Source organism: Bolinopsis microptera, chromosome 9 (assembly GCF_026151205.1).
Source record: "Bolinopsis microptera isolate Bmic1 chromosome 9, MBARI_Bmic_1.0, whole genome shotgun sequence".
In the NCBI taxonomy this organism is placed as follows: Eukaryota; Metazoa; Ctenophora; class Tentaculata; order Lobata; family Bolinopsidae; genus Bolinopsis; species Bolinopsis microptera.
Genome location: NC_087080.1, coordinates 5,985,779 through 6,005,705, shown reverse-complemented (window position 1 = coordinate 6,005,705; position 19,927 = coordinate 5,985,779). Strand labels below are relative to the sequence as shown.

At 37.7% G+C, this 19,927-nt stretch overlaps 3 protein-coding genes across 5 annotated transcripts in view; 2 read left to right on the top strand and 1 right to left on the bottom strand.

Moving 5' to 3' along the window:
- The window catches only part of LOC134821282 (spermatogenesis-associated protein 4-like), a 74,468-nt gene that overhangs the window by 29,248 nt on the left and 25,293 nt on the right, over window positions 1–19,927 (top strand). The gene's annotated exons all lie outside the window — the stretch shown is intronic.
- On the bottom strand, window positions 112–19,750 carry LOC134821264 (PAN2-PAN3 deadenylation complex catalytic subunit PAN2-like). Its single transcript, XM_063831977.1, has 20 exons — window positions 19,563–19,750; window positions 19,197–19,364; window positions 18,785–18,992; window positions 17,987–18,249; window positions 17,383–17,524; window positions 17,078–17,199; window positions 16,732–16,878; window positions 16,416–16,544; window positions 16,132–16,257; window positions 15,778–15,924; window positions 15,433–15,615; window positions 14,951–15,070; window positions 14,637–14,766; window positions 4,220–4,371; window positions 3,912–4,053; window positions 3,470–3,588; window positions 3,127–3,261; window positions 2,267–2,446; window positions 1,688–1,856; window positions 112–1,455 (listed from the first exon to the last, which is right to left on the bottom strand). The coding sequence occupies exons 1-20, from the start codon at window positions 19,647–19,649 to the stop codon at window positions 1,289–1,291; spliced, it is 3,036 nt and encodes a 1,011-aa protein (XP_063688047.1). The 5' UTR covers window positions 19,650–19,750; the 3' UTR covers window positions 112–1,288.
- Window positions 6,350–13,866, top strand: LOC134820996 (uncharacterized). The gene is made up of 15 exons (XM_063831661.1): window positions 6,350–6,580; window positions 7,038–7,109; window positions 7,442–7,516; window positions 7,723–7,794; window positions 8,131–8,205; window positions 8,374–8,442; window positions 8,592–8,669; window positions 8,815–8,883; window positions 9,216–9,290; window positions 9,497–9,568; window positions 9,903–9,977; window positions 10,145–10,213; window positions 11,086–11,163; window positions 11,642–11,710; window positions 12,325–13,866. The coding sequence occupies exons 1-15, from the start codon at window positions 6,517–6,519 to the stop codon at window positions 13,500–13,502; spliced, it is 2,190 nt and encodes a 729-aa protein (XP_063687731.1). The 5' UTR covers window positions 6,350–6,516; the 3' UTR covers window positions 13,503–13,866.

The following is a 19,927-nucleotide window of genomic DNA, read 5'->3' as shown; positions in this document are numbered from 1 at the left end:
AGTTTCAAAAATGTTTTGGCGTAATATATTTATATTCCATATTTACGAAATTTCTGACTGAGTTTTGAAGTTTCAATTTGATTATCAGTTCAAAACAATAAAACTGCAGTTATTTATTAGTAGAAAATAATTGGTTTTCATTAAAAATCAAAACAATGTTAATCCACATTTAACCTTGCGCAGCATATATCAAAAATCAGTTTCATATCAGTGATTTAGAGTTATTCCCATGTTAAAGAGACCAACTCAGTATAAAACTATTTGAGTAACTTCCGTTTACAAAGCTGAGCAAAGTTTAAAATAATTTCAGGGTCAGAAGTTCAGAATCTGATAATTAACTCGCAGATAACGAGGTCATTCCCTCTATCATTAGAAGAAACTATCCCGTTATGTCACTCAACAGTTCTAGAGACACAGTATTTCAACAGTGGTGAGACATCATGATTCGTCAAGTGTTTGCGAAGATCAGGTCTTAATCAGTCAGTTCTTATTTGAATTCCCATTTCTCGGTCTAATAAACGATCACTTCAGATCTGCAAAATGCACATTAAATGTCCACATTGAAGGTAGATTATAGGTAGATTATATTAGGTAGATTTTAGGATTAGGAGTTACTAAAATTGATGTTAGAATTTTTAGGACAACAGCCATAACGGTGAACGTCAGCACAGATATTAGAATATGAAACATAAATATTGTTAACCTCAGATGAATACCCCAACCGCGCATGCAACTAAGTCAGATCAAAAAATATGGAAATCATCGTAATGTTGAAAACTGCATTTAAAACAGCAACCACATAACGTCATAACTCGTGACATCTTATCACGTGACGTTATAACACGTGACGTGTCATAGCACGTCATAATTTAAAACTGTAGCTGTTACTAACAGCAACTCTACATCTGATGATGAGGATTCCAGCAGGAAGTGTACACCATTTAACTGTACTACAGAGCGTTAAGAGTCTTATTGTTACCAGAATCATCATGTCATTGTAATATTGTTGTGGACGTCAATCAGGTGTAAGGATGGTTTGAACCGGCCCCTGAGACTCCCCACAACAAAAGCTAGCTGGGTTTTGGTGTACGCTCAGCTTTAGTGTGCACATTCCCACTGCTCACTGATCAGCTCTCTCGTGTTGAAATTTACAGCAGATTAAAAGAGTCTGACACAAACATAAAAACATAGCCAACAACACCTCAGGGTGACGTCACATGTCACGTGACATGACGTCATCACACATGACATGACGTCATCACACATGACATGACGTCACGTGACATGACTACTCCGAGTGTATAGCTTTTAGAGTTTTCTCGAACTGCCCAGCACGTTTGAGGTCTAAGAACTTCTCGTAGAGCTGAAGGGAGAAGACAGCGTCGTTGTGGGCCCCAGGCACGTTCTCTACTTTTAGTATTCTCGGACAAAGGAACTGTAGTGGTGGTATTGCTCCTGTGACGTAGGTGTGTTATTTGTTATATTGTGTTATTTGTTATTGTACCACAATTTGGAATAAACTTATGGGATATTTGAGCAAATGTAGATAAGATATGAGATATTTGAGTAAATATAGATAAAATATTATGAGATATTTGAGCAAATGTAGATAAGATATGAGATATTTGAGTAAATATAGATAAGATATTATGAGATATTTGAGCAATTATTGAAAATATCGACTCACCAGAGTGCTGAGGTCGGTAGAGCTCTGCAGTGTCAATGTACTGTTGAGCGGGTATGTGAATGTTCAGGTATTTGAGCTGCTTGGTAATGCTGTGTCCTACTAAAATCAACCCTCTGTCCACCAAACACTTTATCTTAAAGTAAAGTAACTTCACGTTTTGGTGACCCTCCTGTGGATGATCAATTATCAGATAATTCATACTTTTATCAAAACTGATACACTGGTGAGAAAGTAGCGAAGTAAAGTATACTGTGTATACATTATACAGCAGCGCAAAACCAAATCCACAAATGTCTGGCATAAGGCATTCGTCATTGAGACAGTAACATGACTTTACAGCCTACAAAATAATATTATTCTAAACTCCAGAAAATATTATATGCAGTATTTGACACTCATCTGTTGACACTTTACGTCTTTACATTTTACATGTAAATTGTACGAGAAGATTGAGACGCTTTAATATGCAAAGTACAAAACAGTCTTGCACAATATTCAAAAATAATGTATAATTAGAATATGTTTATGAATTATTCAACACACAATATCTTTAAACAACATGTCAGCTGAACAACTCACAGGAGCGTAGTTAGTCGGGCAGACATCGTGACTGAAAGGAACACCCTCCTGGTCACCCTGACCTCTGACTAAAACCACTCTTAACAGGCAGTTAGGAGCAGGCTCTACACACAGCCCTATTCCTACCAGCTCTCCTTTTGTGATGTTCTCTGTAGATGCTAATGGTATCAGGTTAGGACCCTGAGGGACACCCAGGTTAGTGGACATGGTTAAACACAAGGATTTGTTTCTTGTTGGAGATCTTATAGTCGAACATCAAAGGAAATTATGACTTTATGAGTCGTTATGTTTGAAACTAAATAATGTGTTTTAAGACTTATGTGAATTACAGGTTTTAAATTCTGCATTTGAGGATGTGCTACTAAATGTATTGTAGTACTCTGTCAGATCACTTAGCTTCAGATAACTAATCGAAAGAACATAATAATAATAATAAAAAATAATAAAATTTGGTAGCTTAAACACAAAATCTAAGCCCAGTGGATAAACCACACAACTTATGCTCTATTGTGTGAAACAAAGATACTAGATCAAGATAACTATCAAGGAGTGTATGCATAGGACATAAAAAGTTTTGGAACGAAGATGACATGCTTATGAAGCGAGCTAACAGTCTAATTGCTAATAAGTTCAAAAATATCATGACATTAGGTTGCATCCTAAACATAATACATGTAAAGAAATATAATGAAGTCACACCATTGTGACATATAATTTTAAACTAAAAACTAACCGGTATTGTGTCAACTAACTAACTAACTAACTAACTAACTAACTAACTAACTAACTAACTAACTAACTAACTAACTAACTAACTAACTAACTAATCAACTAACTAATTAATCGACTAACTAACTAACCGGTATAATGTTGAAAGGGGTAAAAAGTTCGTGGGGGTTTGGAGTGGAATGGTTGAAGAGCTCCTTGGGAAGTTTCACTTGTTTGTATACTATTGTACACGGAGTCTTCCAGGGCTGTCCGAAACTGGTAGCTTCCTGAAAAGTGATAACGAGGTTGTTCTCTTTCTAGTGTTAGTGTTCTCTTTTTAGTGCTGGACCCATCATCTTCTCATAATTTGGGAAGAATATTTATTTTAAAGATCAATACTAATGTGGTTTGGAAAGAGTACAAATCAGTTCAATTCAAAAATGGTTTAAGCATGGTGAACTGATGTTATGATAATTGTAGCCCCAATTAACCTACCTTGTTATGAGTGCTGATAGCAGAGCAGCCGTTGAACAGATACCAGGCACAGTCGTCTATACCTTGTCTCTGATGGTAGTTCCTCCCCACAAGCGAGTGTAACATTAGACCTTGTGACGCTGTAATAAATAGAGCGTGACGTCATGTCACGTGGTCATGGTGTGAAGTCACGTCACGTGGTGTTGAGATAACCAACACTCAAGTAGTCAAGCCTATTAACCAAATGATTACCCGTTCGATTCGGGAGATGCCACACCAAGTTATCTATCTCAATTTCTAATTTTAATCTTTTCTGCGTTTCTTATTCTAATAATAAATATAATTCCAGCTTGCTTATGTCAAGCCTATACTCTATAGTCTATATTCTATAATTATGAATAATGATATTGAGTACATATCAAATATTTTAACAATGCAATATGTATTATAATGTATAACTTACTAGGAGCGTCAATCATTGCGATCACAGAGCACAACTCATACTCAAACACGTGTATATTAGAGTCCTTAGAGTTCTCCTTGTCGTCATGTAGACCTCTAGCGAACTGCAATGCTCCGTGCTCATTGGGAGCTTTGATATGGAACTGAGGGGAGAAATGGTCGTGAGGTCATCTGATGTGTACCGTCGTTTCACGCGAAGAAATGGCATGTCACGTGGTATGACATCATGTCACGTGGTAGGACGTCATGTCGGATGGGTATGACGTCATGTCACGTGGTAGGACGCCATGTCACGTGCTATATACTCACATTGAGGGGTAACCAACTGCTCTGTCCCACACCGTGACTAAGCTTACATTCGGAGTTGTTGCAGTTTTTCCCCGAAGGACAGCTTTTGTGGTTCTCTTCTTTGTGGATGCTCACTTGGTTAGCCCAGAACTCGCTGTCATTCGTTGACATTCCTGAAGAGAGCTTGGTGTCAGTTACTGTCACCGGTCACGTGTTAAATGTTAATTGATCAGGTGATCACACGTGTCACATGGTTACACGTCAAGTTAGGTCTAGGGATTGTTATCAGAAATAACAGCATTGATTGATTGTAATTTTAAGTCAGTTAAAAATTCCGATTAGGGACGAGACCCTTGACGGGAGTGGGAAACCCTTTTACAGTGGAGTCTGAAGTTCTTGTCAAATAGCAACATGTAGAATTGTAGATTGTAGAGCAAATCTTCACCGGAGACGATCAAGGTACCAAATTTGATCAGGGGTACGGTGCCAATAGGGGTCTTTATTTTTAAAATGACTTTGATGTACTATAATGTGTATGTATGTAATAAATGAGTCCATTAGAGACACACCCCCCACGAGGGATTTTCAATAAATCATTTTATAGCGACTACAACAATTACTGTTATTATAATATTGTATGCATTTGATAATAACAATACCTTCAATGATCTGTCATTATTAACAAATAGGCAGCTGGCCCCACATCCAGAAAGAAGGCAGATCGGCAGATAATCTGCGAAGACCTGACATTTTTTAGGGCATTTTATAATGGCTGTTATTGTATTAAATGATCAAATGTCTGCTTATGAATTTTTAGGAGAAAGGAAATTTTAAACTTTCTGGATGTTGGCACCTGGAAGTTATTGTTAGAATTCCCAGCTTCTGTTGTATAACAACTTGACTCCCGTTACGATTATATAATAGGCAAATTGTGAAGATTTTGGTGTCTTTAAATTTTCATTGATTATGACTTATTATAAAGTTATAAATTATAATATGCTGAAAGTATATTATACAGTGCAGGGTGGGCCAAAAGTCAGTGTGCAAACGTTGGCCTTAATAGCTCAGTCACTGAGTGCCCAATTGAAATACTTCCTTCTGGTATGACTTAGTACCACCACTGGTTCGAGGAATTTGTAAACTCGAAAAATATTCGCGTTCATTTTTTTCAAATGGAGGTTCATTTTCACATTTATTTGATAGTTTGGATAGTCGGATCAAGCTAAATGTTATTGAATTGTGTTTGGCCATTCGAATTACGTTTGTCCTGAAAGAATTAGAACTGTAGCTTCTCAGATGACCGAGATATGAAGCATAACGAGTTTATTCATTACGTGTGATCAGGTGATTGGTTTACCTAATCACGTGATAAGGTGACCCCGTTAACTACCCCGTTAAACATTATGGGAATTGTTAAGGGTGCCCAATTAAGGTGTCGTGTCACGGTGTCACATAATCACCCAGTCAATTTTGTTAACGAGATACACAAAATGCTTGATAACTTCTTCATTTCTAATCCGTTTTGCCTCATGTTTTCAGATCATATGCAAAATTTGATAATCTACCGTCTCTGAAAAAATTAGGCGTTCAGCATGTTCAGAGAAAACAATATAGGTGTTTTAATATTGAATGGGCGTGGTCTAAAATATTCGAATTTTCAAATTTTGACGACGGAATCCTCGAACCAGTAAGTACAGTATGCCATCTGCAAAGCAACAGCTCTCAAATACAAAACACGGCGGAGGTATAAGACCCAACGTTTGCACACTGACTTTTGGCCCACCCTGTATATTATAAGTGTAATATACTTATATACGTTTACGTATACAATATAAAATATTATTTTATATTTGGAACACTGTACGTTTAATTTCTTATGTTTTACTTTAAAACTTGAATTATACCATTAGAAGATATTCTACAATCTAGATGCGATGCCTTGCACTCAAGATCTTTTTGTGATGAAATTTAGATCTATTGTTCTACAATTTTCGTTATGAAATGAATTGTCCTAACTAAATCGAACAGTTTTCAAATAAAGAGGAGTATTGTTTACTGACTGGTCGCGGTCTAGTTGGTCACGTGACAAATTGAATTCCAGTCAAGTCCTGTACTTTCACAGCTATATCAGAGTTGAGGGTTATTGTCTTTTTTGAGGGTGACTTGACCATGTTGTATGGTGATTGTAATTAAATCTAAGCCAATTCCAAAGAAAACGATTTATTGCCATTATTGCAGTTTATCAAACGAACCTCTTTCATTTGTGTCGTATTTTATAAAAAGCTAAGAACTACGAATTTCGGGTATCAAACGAAATAATGAAGAAGATTAAATTTTGCAGCTTACTACTAGCATTCCTTTGTCTACCAACACATTCTCGAGGTTTACATTTTTGCAATTTTTTATTTCCTTTCATATCAATACCATGTAAATTTAATTGTATCTTAATTTAAAACATAATAGGCATCATGTAGCCTCCAGGCTCGACAAACCCCGACATATCCCGACAAACCCCGACAAACGGGGTTTGTCGAGGGGTTTTGCCTCGGGCCAACCGACTACATGAGGCCTTCTTGTATAGTGTTTTTCCACGTAAAGCTTGATGACTCCGTCTCGGCTTTTTGTTGGAAGAAAAAAAAAAGAAGCCTCCAGGCTCGACAAACCGGAAACCCCGACAAACCCCGACAAACCCTGACAAACCCCGACAAACCCCGACGTGTCGAGATATGTCGTATCATGTCGGGCCCACCGGCTACATGATGCCTCATAATTTCTTGTTTGCTTGCGTCACACTGACGGGTCAATCTTATTAATATTGTCATTTAAAGTACCCTTACAGCAGGTTGTGCAGACAAATCCGAACATGCTGAAAGCTGCGCAGGTTGGCTGTCTACTGGATTTTGTGATCAAGGTACAAAAGAAATAGCCAAATTGGGCATCATTTTCACCAATTTTTGGTCAAATTTAGGTAAAAATCGTCAAAATATGATTTCTGATATTATACTCTATTGGACTGAAATATAGAGCTCTACTTGCTTATTAGAGGACGGAGAACACGATTTTCAACTCAAGTTTCAGCTGTTCTTAATGCTTAAAGATGCACATGCCCATTGATGCACATGCCCATTTGACCGAAATATGAGGAGTAAAAGGGCAATAGGGTTGGTACTTGGTAATAATTTTCTTTTATCGCATTTCATATCAAAAGTTTTGCTGCGATCTGAAAACCCAAATGATCCGCAGGAAGTGAACACTATGAGTTTATGATCGCTAATTGCCCGATGACGTGCGGCCTTTGTGAAGTGGAGGAAGAAGAAGGTAAGCAATTACAAATTAAGAATTTGGTTCAAAAATTCCTTGCACTTACAATACCGTAGGTTTAAGTTTGTGCAATCTTTCATTTCTTATCGTATCAACATTATTTGTATCTTTATCTAGAAAGCATAATTGCTTGGTTGCTTGCGTCACACTGAACAGCCATTTTTTAAATTAATATTGTCAATTAAACTACCCTTATATTACAGCAGGTTGTGAAGACAAATCCGAACATGCTGAAAGCTGCGCAGGTTGGCTGTCTACTGGATTTTGTGATCAAGGTACAAAAGAAATAGCCAAAATGGGCATCATTTTCATCATTTTTTGGTAAAATTTTGGCCAAAAATAATAATTTCTGATATTATACTCTATTGAACTGAAATATAGAGCTCTACTTGCTTATTAGAGGACGGCCACGGAGAACACGATTTTCATAATAACTCAAGTTTCAGCTGTTCTTAAGGCTTAAAGATGCATATATGCCCATTGATGCACATGCCCATTTGACCGAAAGCTGAGGAGTAAAAGGGCAATAGGGTTGAATGATTAATGATTTTCTTTTATCGCATTTTATATCAAAAGTTTTGCTGCGATCTGAAAACCCAAATGATCCACAGGAAGTGAACACTATGAGTTTATGATCGCTAATTGCCCGATGACGTGTGGCCTTTGTGAAGTGGAGGAAGAAGAAGGTAATAAATTATAAATTAACAATTTGGTTCAAAAATTCCTTGCACTTACAAAATCGTAGAAATTATTTTATTTTTGAATGGATTCTGATTGACTTAATGTTTTAAATTTTAATAATAATGAAACTGGAGGTTATTTATTCATCAGAATACTCTTTAAAACATCCACAGATTGTGCAGACAAATCTGAACATGCCGCAAGTTGTGCAGGTTGGATGGCTGCTGGATACTGTGATTCAGGTGATTTTAACTACATTACCAAATTCTGTACTAGCAAGTAGCTAATATCCCAAATATTGAAAATCGGTCGTTTTAATTCCAAGTTAATTATTCTATCCATTAATATTGCATTAAAAACATTGTCAATAAAACGTAACTACAATCTACAGGCAGTGAACACTATGGAGGAATGCTTTTTAATTGCGCTAAGACTTGTGGCTTTTGTCACGTGAAGGAGGTTGGAGATGGTAAGATTACTAAGACTTCAAGACTAAACTTTGAACAATATGGCAGAATTTTTTTTTGCAATCGCTTCTTATAAATAAACGGAAAATGTTTTCGTCGTGACGCTTGTGGTTTTTAGATATCAAAAGACCTTTCAAACATCCACAGGTTGTGCAGACAATTCTGAACATGCTGGAAACTGCGCGAGTTGGATGTCTACTGGATTTTGTGATCAAGGTATAAAAGAAATAGCCAAATTGGGCATCATTTTCACCAATTTTTGGTCAAATTTAGGTAAAAATCGTCAAAATATGATTTCTGATATTATACTCTATTGGACTGAAATATAGAGCTCTACTTGCTTATTAGAGGACGGAGAACACGATTTTCAACTCAAGTTTCAGCTGTTCTTAATGCTTAAAGATGCACATGCCCATTGATGCACATGCCCATTTGACCGAAATATGAGGAGTAAAATGGCAATAGGGTTGGTACTTGGTAATAATTTTCTTTTATCGCATTTCATATCAAAAGTTTTGCTGCGATCTGAAAACCCAAATGATCCGCAGGAAGTGAACACTATGAGTTTATGATCGCTAATTGCCCGATGACGTGTGGCCTTTGTGAAGTGGAGGAAGAAGAAGGTAATAAATTACAAATTAAGAATTAGGTTCAAAAATTCCTTGCACTTACAATACCGTAGGTTTAAGTTTGTGCAATCTTTCATTTCTTATCGTATCAACATTATTTGTATCTTTATCTAGAAAGCATAATTGCTTGGTTGCTTGCGTCACACTGAACAGCCATTTTTTAAATTAATATTGTCAATTAAACTACCCTTATATTACAGCAGGTTGTGAAGACAAATCCGAACATGCTGAAAGCTGCGCAGGTTGGCTGTCTACTGGATTTTGTGATCAAGGTACAAAAGAAATAGCCAAAATGGGCATCATTTTCATCATTTTTTGGTAAAATTTTGGCCAAAAATAATAATTTCTGATATTATACTCTATTGAACTGAAATATAGCTGTACTTGCTTATTAGAGGACGGCCACGGAGAACACGATTTTCATAATAACTCAAGTTTCAGCTGTTCTTAAGGCTTAAAGATGCATATATGCCCATTGATGCACATGCCCATTTGACCGAAAGCTGAGGAGTAAAAGGGCAATAGGGTTGAATGATTAATGATTTTCTTTTATCGCATTTTATATCAAAAGTTTTGCTGCGATCTGAAAACCCAAATGATCCACAGGAAGTGAACACTATGAGTTTATGATCGCTAATTGCCCGATGACGTGCGGCCTTTGTGAAGTGGAGGAAGAAGAAGGTAATAAATTACAAATTCACAATTTGGTTCAAAAATTCCTTGCACTTACAAAATCGTAGAAATTATCTAATTTTTGAATGGATTCTGATTAACTTAATGTTTAAAATTTTAATAATAATGAAGCTGGAGGTATTTATTCATCAGAATACTCTTTAAAACATCCACAGATTGTGCAGACAAATCTGAACATGCCGCAAGTTGTGCAGGTTGGATGGCTGCTGGATACTGTGATTCAGGTGATTTTAACTACATTACCAAATTCTATACTAGCTAATATATCCCAAATATTGAAAATAGGTCGTTTTAATTCCAAGTTAATTATTCTATCCGTTAAGGGGGCCGGGGGGGGGGGGGGTCTTCATCAAAATTCTCTCGAAATCGACTTTATAGTTGTTTCTGATAGAGGGGAGTGATATCTATCAGTTGCTTTTGGTCCCATGGAAAAATATTGTTCCTAGCCGAAATTATCGCTGGTCAAAGGTCAGCGCTTATGTGTAATTGTATTGCGCGAGCGATTTTCAATCGCGGGTTCTGAAAATCGAGTCTAAAAATCTATCTTCTCCTACATTTTTTGAGCAATCACCCTCAAACTTTCAGGATATGTTCTTAGGATCAGTAAGAAGAGAACTCTAGAGCCAGAATTTTGAGATAGGCCTTTAAAGATTTTTAATTCGATTTTGAAATTCTTGGACCTTAATTTTTAGAGGTCCAAGAATTTCAAAATCGGATTAAAAATCTTTAAAGGCCTATCTCAAAATTCTGGCTCTAGAGTTCTCTTCTTACTGATCCAAAGAACATATCCTAAAAGTTTGAGGGTGATTGCTCAAAAAATGTAGGAGAAGATAGATTTTTAGACTCGATTTTCAGAACGCGCGATTGAAAATCGCTCGCACAATACAATTACACATAAGCGCTGACCTTTGACCAGCGATAATTTCGGCTAGGAACAATATTTTTCCATGGGACCAAAAGCAGCTGATAGATATCACTCCCCTCTATCAGAAACAACTATAAAGTCGATTTCGAGAGAATTTTGATGAAGACCCCCCCCCGGCCCCCTTAATATTGCATTAAAAACATTGTCAATAAACGTAACTACAATCTACAGGTAGTGAACACTATGGAGGAATGCTTTTTAATTGCGCTAAGACTTGTGGCTTTTGTCAAGTGAAGGAGGTTGGAGATGGTAAGATTACTAAGACTTCAAGACTAAACTTTGAACAATATGGCAGAAATTATTTGTTTTTGCAATCGCTTCTTAAGGCAACATGTAGCCTCCAGGCTCGACAAACCCCGACAAACCCCGACGTGTCGAGATATGTCGTATCATGTCGGGCCCACCGGCTACATGAGGCCTCTGTTTATTATTATTTATTTTTAAAAGTTTTAAATAAATAAATAAATAAATACGTAAATAAAAATTTAAAAAAAAAATCAACAGCCCGTGACTGCCATTGATCAATCTTCTTTAAGCAACTTCTTATCACTTTTCATCCATTATTAACGAATCCCGACAAACCCCGACAAACCCCGACGTGTCGAGATATGTCGTATCATGTCGGGCCCACCGGCTACATGATGCCTTTCTTATAAATAAACGGAAAATATTTTCGTCGTGACGCTTGTGGTTTTTAGATATCAAAAGACCTTTCAAACATCCACAGGTTGTGCAGACAATTCTGAACATGCTGGAAACTGCGCGAGTTGGATGTCTAATGGATACTGCGATTCAGGTACAATATGTAACAAACATTGCTTATTTGAGTAATCTGGTGGATTCGTGTAGTGTTATTGAGTCTCATGATTTGATAGTTCTTTCATTCAAATTTCTGATTGTTTCCGAATAGACTCAGTGAAGACAGATTCTAATGGAAATAAATAGCTGAATAACGTATCGACATTTCTACGTCGAATACATATTCTGAAATAGTATTAATTCAATTATAGCGATCAATATGTACATTAAAAATTTGACGACGAAATTTATTTCAAACAAAATATATGACTGTAAAATAGTTATCCACTGTAAAATCCACTGTTTTACAGTGGATAACTATTTTACAGTTATATATTTTGTTTGAAATAAATTTCGTCGTCAAATTTTTAATCATGTACATATTGATCGTTATAATTGAATTAATACTATTTCAGAATATGAGTATGACGTAGAAATGTCGATACGTTATTCAGCTATTTATTTCCATTAGAATCTGTCTCCACTGCGTCTATTCAGAAACAATCAGAAATTTGAATGAAAGAGCTTATTTGAGTGCGATAAAAAGGATTTTCTTTCCTGCAATTTACATCCAAAGTCTTGCTCAAATCCTAATGTCCAAATAATCCACAGGTAGCGAACACTATGAGTCTATGACAGTTAATTGCGCAAAATCTTGTGGATTTTGTGAAGTGGAGAAAGATGAAGATGAGACGGAGGTAGAAGAGGAAATGGAGGTAGAAGAGGACACGGAGGTAGAAGAGGAAACGATTGTAGAAGAGGAAACGTATGTAGAAGATCAAGAGGAAACGGAGGTAGAAGAGGAAACGGAGGTAGAAGAGGAAACGAATGTAGAGGAGGAAATGTATGTGGAAGAGGAAACGGAGGTAGAAGAGGAAACGGAGGTAGAAGAGGAAACAGAGGTAGAAGAGGAAAAGAATGTAGAAGAGGAAACGGAGGTAGAAGAGGAAACAACTATAGAAGAGGAAACGGAGGTAGAAGAGGAAACGGAGGTAGAAGAGGAAACAACTATAGAAGAGGAAACGGAGGTAGAAGAGGAAACGAATGTAGAAGAGGAAAATAATGTAAAAGAGGAAACGGAGGTAGAAGAGGAAACAACTATAGAAGAGGAAACGGAGGTAGAAGAGGAAACGAATGTAGAAGAGGAAACGGAGGTAGAAGAGGAAACGGAGGTAGAAGAGGAAACGGAGGTAGAAGAGGAAAATAATGTAAAAGAGGAAACGGAGGTAGAAGAGGAAACGAATGTAGAAGAGGAAAATAATGTAAAAGAGGAAACGGAGGTAGAAGAGGAAACAACTATAGAAGAGGAAACGGAGGTAGAAGAGGAAACGAATGTAGAAGAGGAAAATAATGTAAAAGAGGAAACGGAGGTAGAAGAGGAAACAACTATAGAAGAGGAAACGGAGGTAGAAGAGGAAACGAATGTAGAAGAGGAAAATAATGTAGAAGAGGAAACGGAGGTAGAAGAGGAAACGGAGGTAGAAGAGGAAAATAATGTAAAAGAGGAAACGGAGGTAGAAGAGGAAACAACTATAGAAGAGGAAACGGAGGTAGAAGAGGAAACGAATGTAGAAGAGGAAACAGATGTAGAAGAGGAAACGGAGATAGAAGAGGAAACGGAGATAGAAGAGGAAACGGAGGTAGAAGAGGAAACGGAGGTAGAAGAGGAAACGGAGGACGAGAACAAATCTAACGGAACAGCAATTTCATCCGGATTTGGAACACAACCTTACTATACAGATTCCGTAACTATGAATATAATTATGATTATTTACTTCATGTCGTATTAACATGATTAAAATGATAACCTATAATTCCAAGCGTGAGCCGATCATATTTTTAAAATGCCTCTGCAATGAAAAATACTTTATCCCCTTTATCTATCATGTTGTGATGTTGTCTTTACAATGCGAATGATAATTATTCTTTGTTTGAACGTTGAAAATCTCCTGCAATACTCATCGAATTGTGTAAACGGTTGATTTCCTAAATATTAAGTGTAACACACATTTATTTAATAATGTTGCTCACTTAATTTCATTGTAAATTTGCGCCATTGAGACATTGTTATTCGATACTCAAATTACCATTCATTCTATTTAAAAGCATTGGATTGAGGTAATACTGCTATTTTTTCTTAACGTTTACCTGTATATTGGGAATTTATTTTAAAACCACTCATTTAGAAAGATTGTTTGAAAAATTCATCGATTTTTTGATTTGTGCAGAGCTGATATAGCTCACACATTACACATATCACCTAAATTTAAAACTCAAGGAACTGTTTGTAACCTTTTGCACCATTATGACGTCATCATGGGGAAGCGTGAGAGTTAAACTCTAGCTAGTGTAGCCGGATATGAACGGAGATCCTTCTGTGGTTTATAATCGCCGTTTATATAGCTAGCATGCCTCTCCATGAGGGACTGGATGGAATAGCTGAGAGTACTTCCGTTTAAACCGATGTTTATCAAAGCGAGTATCCGTATAAACACTAAACAGCTGTTGTAAAGTGATTACTCTGCCCCGAGATAACCCAGGTTATAAACATAAGACAATTGGTTATCATACACATGTCATGAAACAACGTACATATCTCTAGGTGATACGCTTTTAATAATGTAGAGTCGACCAGTGTCGGCTTTTAATGGCCATTAACTGGAGCGTCACAATTCACAATTATAAATTTAATAAGTTAATTGTAATTTGTTAACATTCGACTCAGTTGATTATACCATGATTAGGGGCAATTTTAAAAGTAAGCTAGGATTTCATAATGTCACTTGCTCTTTTCCCATCAGTTAGTCAAATATCCTTAGCTAAATTCTGCCGAGATGAATTTCATAAGGTGAAAAATTATTACACATTTCTGCTAAATTCTGAAAATAATCATGTTATTATGTACACAAAATATAATAACTTACCACAATTAAGCTGTAAAATGTAGGGTAGAGACTCGAGTACCGCCTTGTCGCTACAGGGTGTGTAGTTGCCACAACGGTTACAAAGGATGTGTCGTGTTGTGTTCTCTGCTTGCATCGTCCTCTTTAACAACTGCACAAAGGTTAAACGTGACCGTTAATGTTAATCTTTTTACAAATTTAGCTTCGGTAGTTCCACTCATTTAGGAAGTTTGGGTATCCAAATGTTTATAATTATTAAATAAATATTTAAAAATTCGACATGATAATCTTTCTTGAAACCGTATCTTCGACTAACTAAAAGTAAATAAACGTACGTCAACGAATGTGATCTTGACACCAGCCTCTCTGGGATAATCGAGGGAGTAGGTGAGGTTGATGCTCGGTTTATTGTACCAAGACTGTTGACACGTGGCACATGTTGTCCTGTGTCCTACCTGTAATATTGGTATGTAGCACGGAACATGGTTAACTCACGTCATCTATAATATGAATATGAGGGAAACAAAAACTGGGTGATTTGATTCAAATATAGTGTTTACCGCTGTCCAAATTAGGTCAAATTATTTGTAGAGACGTTTTATTAGAACAAAATTAAAAACACGGATTAAATTTGCGATTTTCGATGAGTAAGATGAAAAACTCTGACTTGGGCGCTTTCGCAACCCCATACCAATTATGTGACATGACATAACGTCATACACCAAGTGACATGACGTCATACACCAAGTGACATGACGTCACACACCTTGTGAAATGACGTCACACACCACGTGACATGACGTCACAGCCCTCTTACCTTGCTGCCGAAAGTAAGGTAGATAGCGCTGGTAGGTTGGGGAGGTCTCAGTATCTCCTCGTGCAGGTGTCTGAGTAAGAAAGTTAGTAAACTCTGGGGCAGTTGTAAGTAATCCTTCTTCTCGTGGTGACGTTCGTACAGCTGCCAGTCCTGGTACTTCGCTGCTGGCTGCTGCTCAAACGCCTGCGGAGGGAGTGTTGTGGGGAGGGAGGAACGTAAAAACCATGTACTGCTAATTATATCATTTTTAATCTTAATAAATTAAATCAGAATGTGAATTGTGAACGTCAAATTAATTAACAGTCGTCTTTTGGGTCAGATTCAGTGAAGATTGAGTGGAGATACCTGAATAAAACTGTCGATGTCAGTGATCTTATCATCAGAGACATCAAGCGTGTAAAAGAGGACCCCCAGCTCGCAAGCCAAGCATCCAGTATTCTGGCAGATGTGGGATTTAAGGGCTAGTGCTATCGGCTCCAGGTAATACAGCATCTGAAATATTTAATAATGTTAGTAATTTATTATCGAATATATTACGCCATAAATAGATCATAATATTACCCAATTCAATTCGTACTATAGTATTTGTTTGTTTTCTAAATATTACTATTAGCTAAGACGTATTAATGTCAAACGATAACCTGTCACGCGGTACGATTAGTGACGTCATATTCATGCAGTGACGCCACAAAATGTTACCTGTAAGACAGTACAGATGTAAGTATTCCCCTTGTTGTTGTAGAAGACGCTAAATTTAGTTCTGTTGTAATTGTGGAGTTCTGAGTCCGTCAGGGATGTGGGATCTACGTCTATTCTCTGATAAACCTAGAAATTGGAATTAGATCTTTATTCTTTAGTTATGCTATAACACGTGGGGAAACTTCGATACAATATTAGAATGGAAACCGTACCAAAGAGCTTTTATGTCCTGTAGAACAAGCTCTGGGAATCAAAGTGAAAGTGAAAGTGAAAAATAACGTTACCCTGGGTATATTGGTGACAACTTCCTCTCTCTTCTTCAGCTCTTCAACCCGCTGTAAGTTTAGATCGTATGGTATAGTGTTCTTGTACATGTTATGCGGATTGGGTGAGTAGCCACCGACAAACCCAACCTGAAATTTATAACGTCAATATTCACCAGACTATTATATTGTTAACTGATTTTATTTATGTTTGCAGATTGGTTAAAATATAACAGACTCTGGTCTGGCATACTGATGTTATCAAAAAGAGGGAAGAGAAAGAGATAAAGATACTTAGGTAAATAAAGATAAGAAAAAGTGAAAGATAAAATTTTACCATCTTCATATTGCGGAGTATTTCAGGGTCAATGGGTTTTGTCCTTCGATCTCCGGTTCTGTTGAACTCTGGGGGCCATTCGCTCAATAGTCTCTCTGTTGCGTGAGGCATCGGGACAGTTGCCAGCGGGAAATTGTAGTCGTCTATCTGTAGAGAAGTTACTACTTGAACGGAAGGATTATAAAAGTTTAAGTGACGTCACGTGATGAGATGTGACGTCATCTAAGATGAAGTCTCGCCATGTTACCATTTAGATTAAATTTCGAATCCGCCTACACTTCAGAGTCCCTTTTAAAATAATTGTAAACCTAGAAACTGACTGAACTGTAAGAACATTTAAACTAACATTGACTTTGGGGAAGTTGAGCATGTTTTCTGTAGGGAAGTATGTGGGTTGTGAGAAGGAGTTAAAAGCTGTTCCTTCTTGAGACGCTAGTAAGTGTAACACTCCTGATGAGTCTCCGATTGCTGAAAAGGGGAAATGGTTTTGTAGTTGATGTTAATCTTAGATTCAGAATCATTGAAATTGGCATTACACTTACAGCATCTTTGAAGCCATCTTTGATTTCACTTGGGTCACTGACTCAATCTTTCACTTCACTTTCACTTTCACTTCACTTTCACTTTCACTTTCACTTCACTTTCACTAACCTAGAGCTTTAGATGTGGAGGAAAGGTCGATGGCATTACAGTAACTACCCGCTAAATCCACCTCAAACAAATACTTGTTCTGAGGAAGGGTTGCTGTTACTTCCAGCTGTTGGAACTGCCCGGACTGTGATGCGATCAGGACCTGAACAAAATTACTTGGTTATAAATCAAGAGGCTTGCATATAATGAACATATTGACATGGGTGCAGAGTTGAGTCTGTACGGAACCTAGTAGTTTCAGTTCCTTGTTTAACTTGCCGTACAGCAAGGACATCCACTACTTTAGCCCGGCGAGGCACATAACTCACCCTACAACTCCATGTCAAATATTTCATATATACTAGCCAAGTTCAGGATAATCATTAGAACTAGAGTATCTGCTAAATTGTGTACTGGGAGAGGTGTAAAGACTCTAATCTGGTACGAGATTCTTGTTAAAAGAATAGCTTCAAGTTTTGTCGGCCTGAGTTCGAATCCCAGTTGGGACCGTTTCGGTCCGATCCCACTGACAACTATTTTTTCCTTTTCACCCTTTTGAAAAAAGGCAATAGTGAAAGGTTACGAATGGACGTTTTTGCAGAAAAACGTTTAAAATGAGTTTCACCTGTGAGTGGTACATGGGCATGAACCTCAGCTGAACCGGATCTATTGAGCAGTGCACTGCGTTGAGGCTGCGCATCATGCGCAGATCGTACACAAGCAGTGAGCGCTTCACGGACATGTCGTTCCCGCGCGACGCAAACCCACAGGATACAAGGAGATTGTCGCAGATGTCAAAGTCGGAGATGGTGCCCGAATGTGCGGGGATGTTGCTGGCTTTCTTGTAGGTGTTCTTATCGTACAGGGCTATATCTCCATCAGGACAACCTGAATCAGCGGTATTAGAATGTAGTGAAAACTAACTTTGGTTATGACGTAAATTATGGAATTTGATAAAATCCAGAAAGAGTTCATGTTTTTCACAGATTACAATATTGTGTGTACATTGTACATTGTACACGTATCTTATTCAGTTACAAGTAAACTCCAATTCAATACAAATTCAGCGAAGCTAGAACAGTCTCAAACGATTGATACGTTGAACAAATGAACACTGAAACCACCAGTGTATCATTATAAACTTAGTAAGAGCACCACTGCAACTGTACAGTGTACTCTTTATCAAGTTATTTAGTTATTTCGTCCAGTAAAAAGTTCTAACTTTTCACTGCCATTATCGTCATGAAATATCAGTTTAACATTGTATGATAAGGCGTGCCACAATATCCTGATAATCTTCTTATCATAATATCAACTTCAGTAAAACGATTACCGATGTGGTCAGTGCACCCCCTTCACCACCCCGATGTGGTCAGTGCATCCCCTCTCCCCACCAACCCACCCACCCCTTGCTTCTACTCACCAAAACAACAAAGACTGGTGGTCTCTCTGATGATGACACACCCAGCATCTCCCAGCACGATCTCGTTAACCACTTTCTGTTTACCCAGATCGTACTTAGTCACGTGTTTAGTGTGGCCACCAATCAGAACATCGTTAGAGTTAGAGTTCGTGCACATGCAGCACATCTTGGTCATGTTGGGAGAGGTGAACGAGTGCTGGGACAACCCCTGAAGATAAGTGGTGGTGACTAATTAGTTAAGATATTAGGCGATTAGTTATGACTTTATAAGGTTGTATATTGTATGGCTAATGGCACTGAAACGTCGAACACTGCACAGCACAGGAGAGTTTTCCGGATTCAGTTTTTCAAACTAATTACATAGTTAATTGATTAATCATGAAGCTGACTAATTATGTAATTAGCTGATTACCTGTCGTGTGTGTAGGTTGAGCCTGTTGGAGGACAAGCTGAGTATGCCAGCCTGGACAGGCATCAGCTGAACAACCTCGTCATTAGCAAAGAACTTAGTGTAGAGTTGTAAGCCACACGAATAGTAGCTGGTCACATAACCTTTCTGTCCTGCTACCCATACTAACTCCTGAGATCATGTGATAGGTCACGTGATGTGAAAAAATAACGTGAAGTCAGTCAGTGTGCTGACCAAAAGCAAGGCTAAAGTCTGAACTTAAGGAATAGTCATTGAGAGTAGCAGTATAATATCGCTGCTGGAGTAATCCTCATGCAATAAAATGTTCACGTCTTCCTACCTGCGCTCGCGCCACACACACGTGCGTACCTGCTGGTTGTCGAAGACGACGTCAGAAACCCAGCCGTGGTGCTCGACCAGCTCACTGCGCGTGAACCCAAACAGTCGCTCGCTCATCTATCACGTCATGTTGTCGCGTGCGAGCTAGGGGTGGTTCTCTTCTGGTACGCGTTGTGAAGTGGGGTGTCCTGTTAGGGTCACATTGCCCGGTGGCTATCCTATAGTAGTCGTTAGTTAATTAATTATTTAAAATGGATTGGTTATCAGATTACATTCCTGAATATTGTTATATGATTGGAAACTTTTTTATTTTTGAAAGTTCAAATGTTAAACTAGATGTCAATTCGATTTATCAATGGATTGTTTTGACAAATTTGAGATCAAAAGTCAGAACT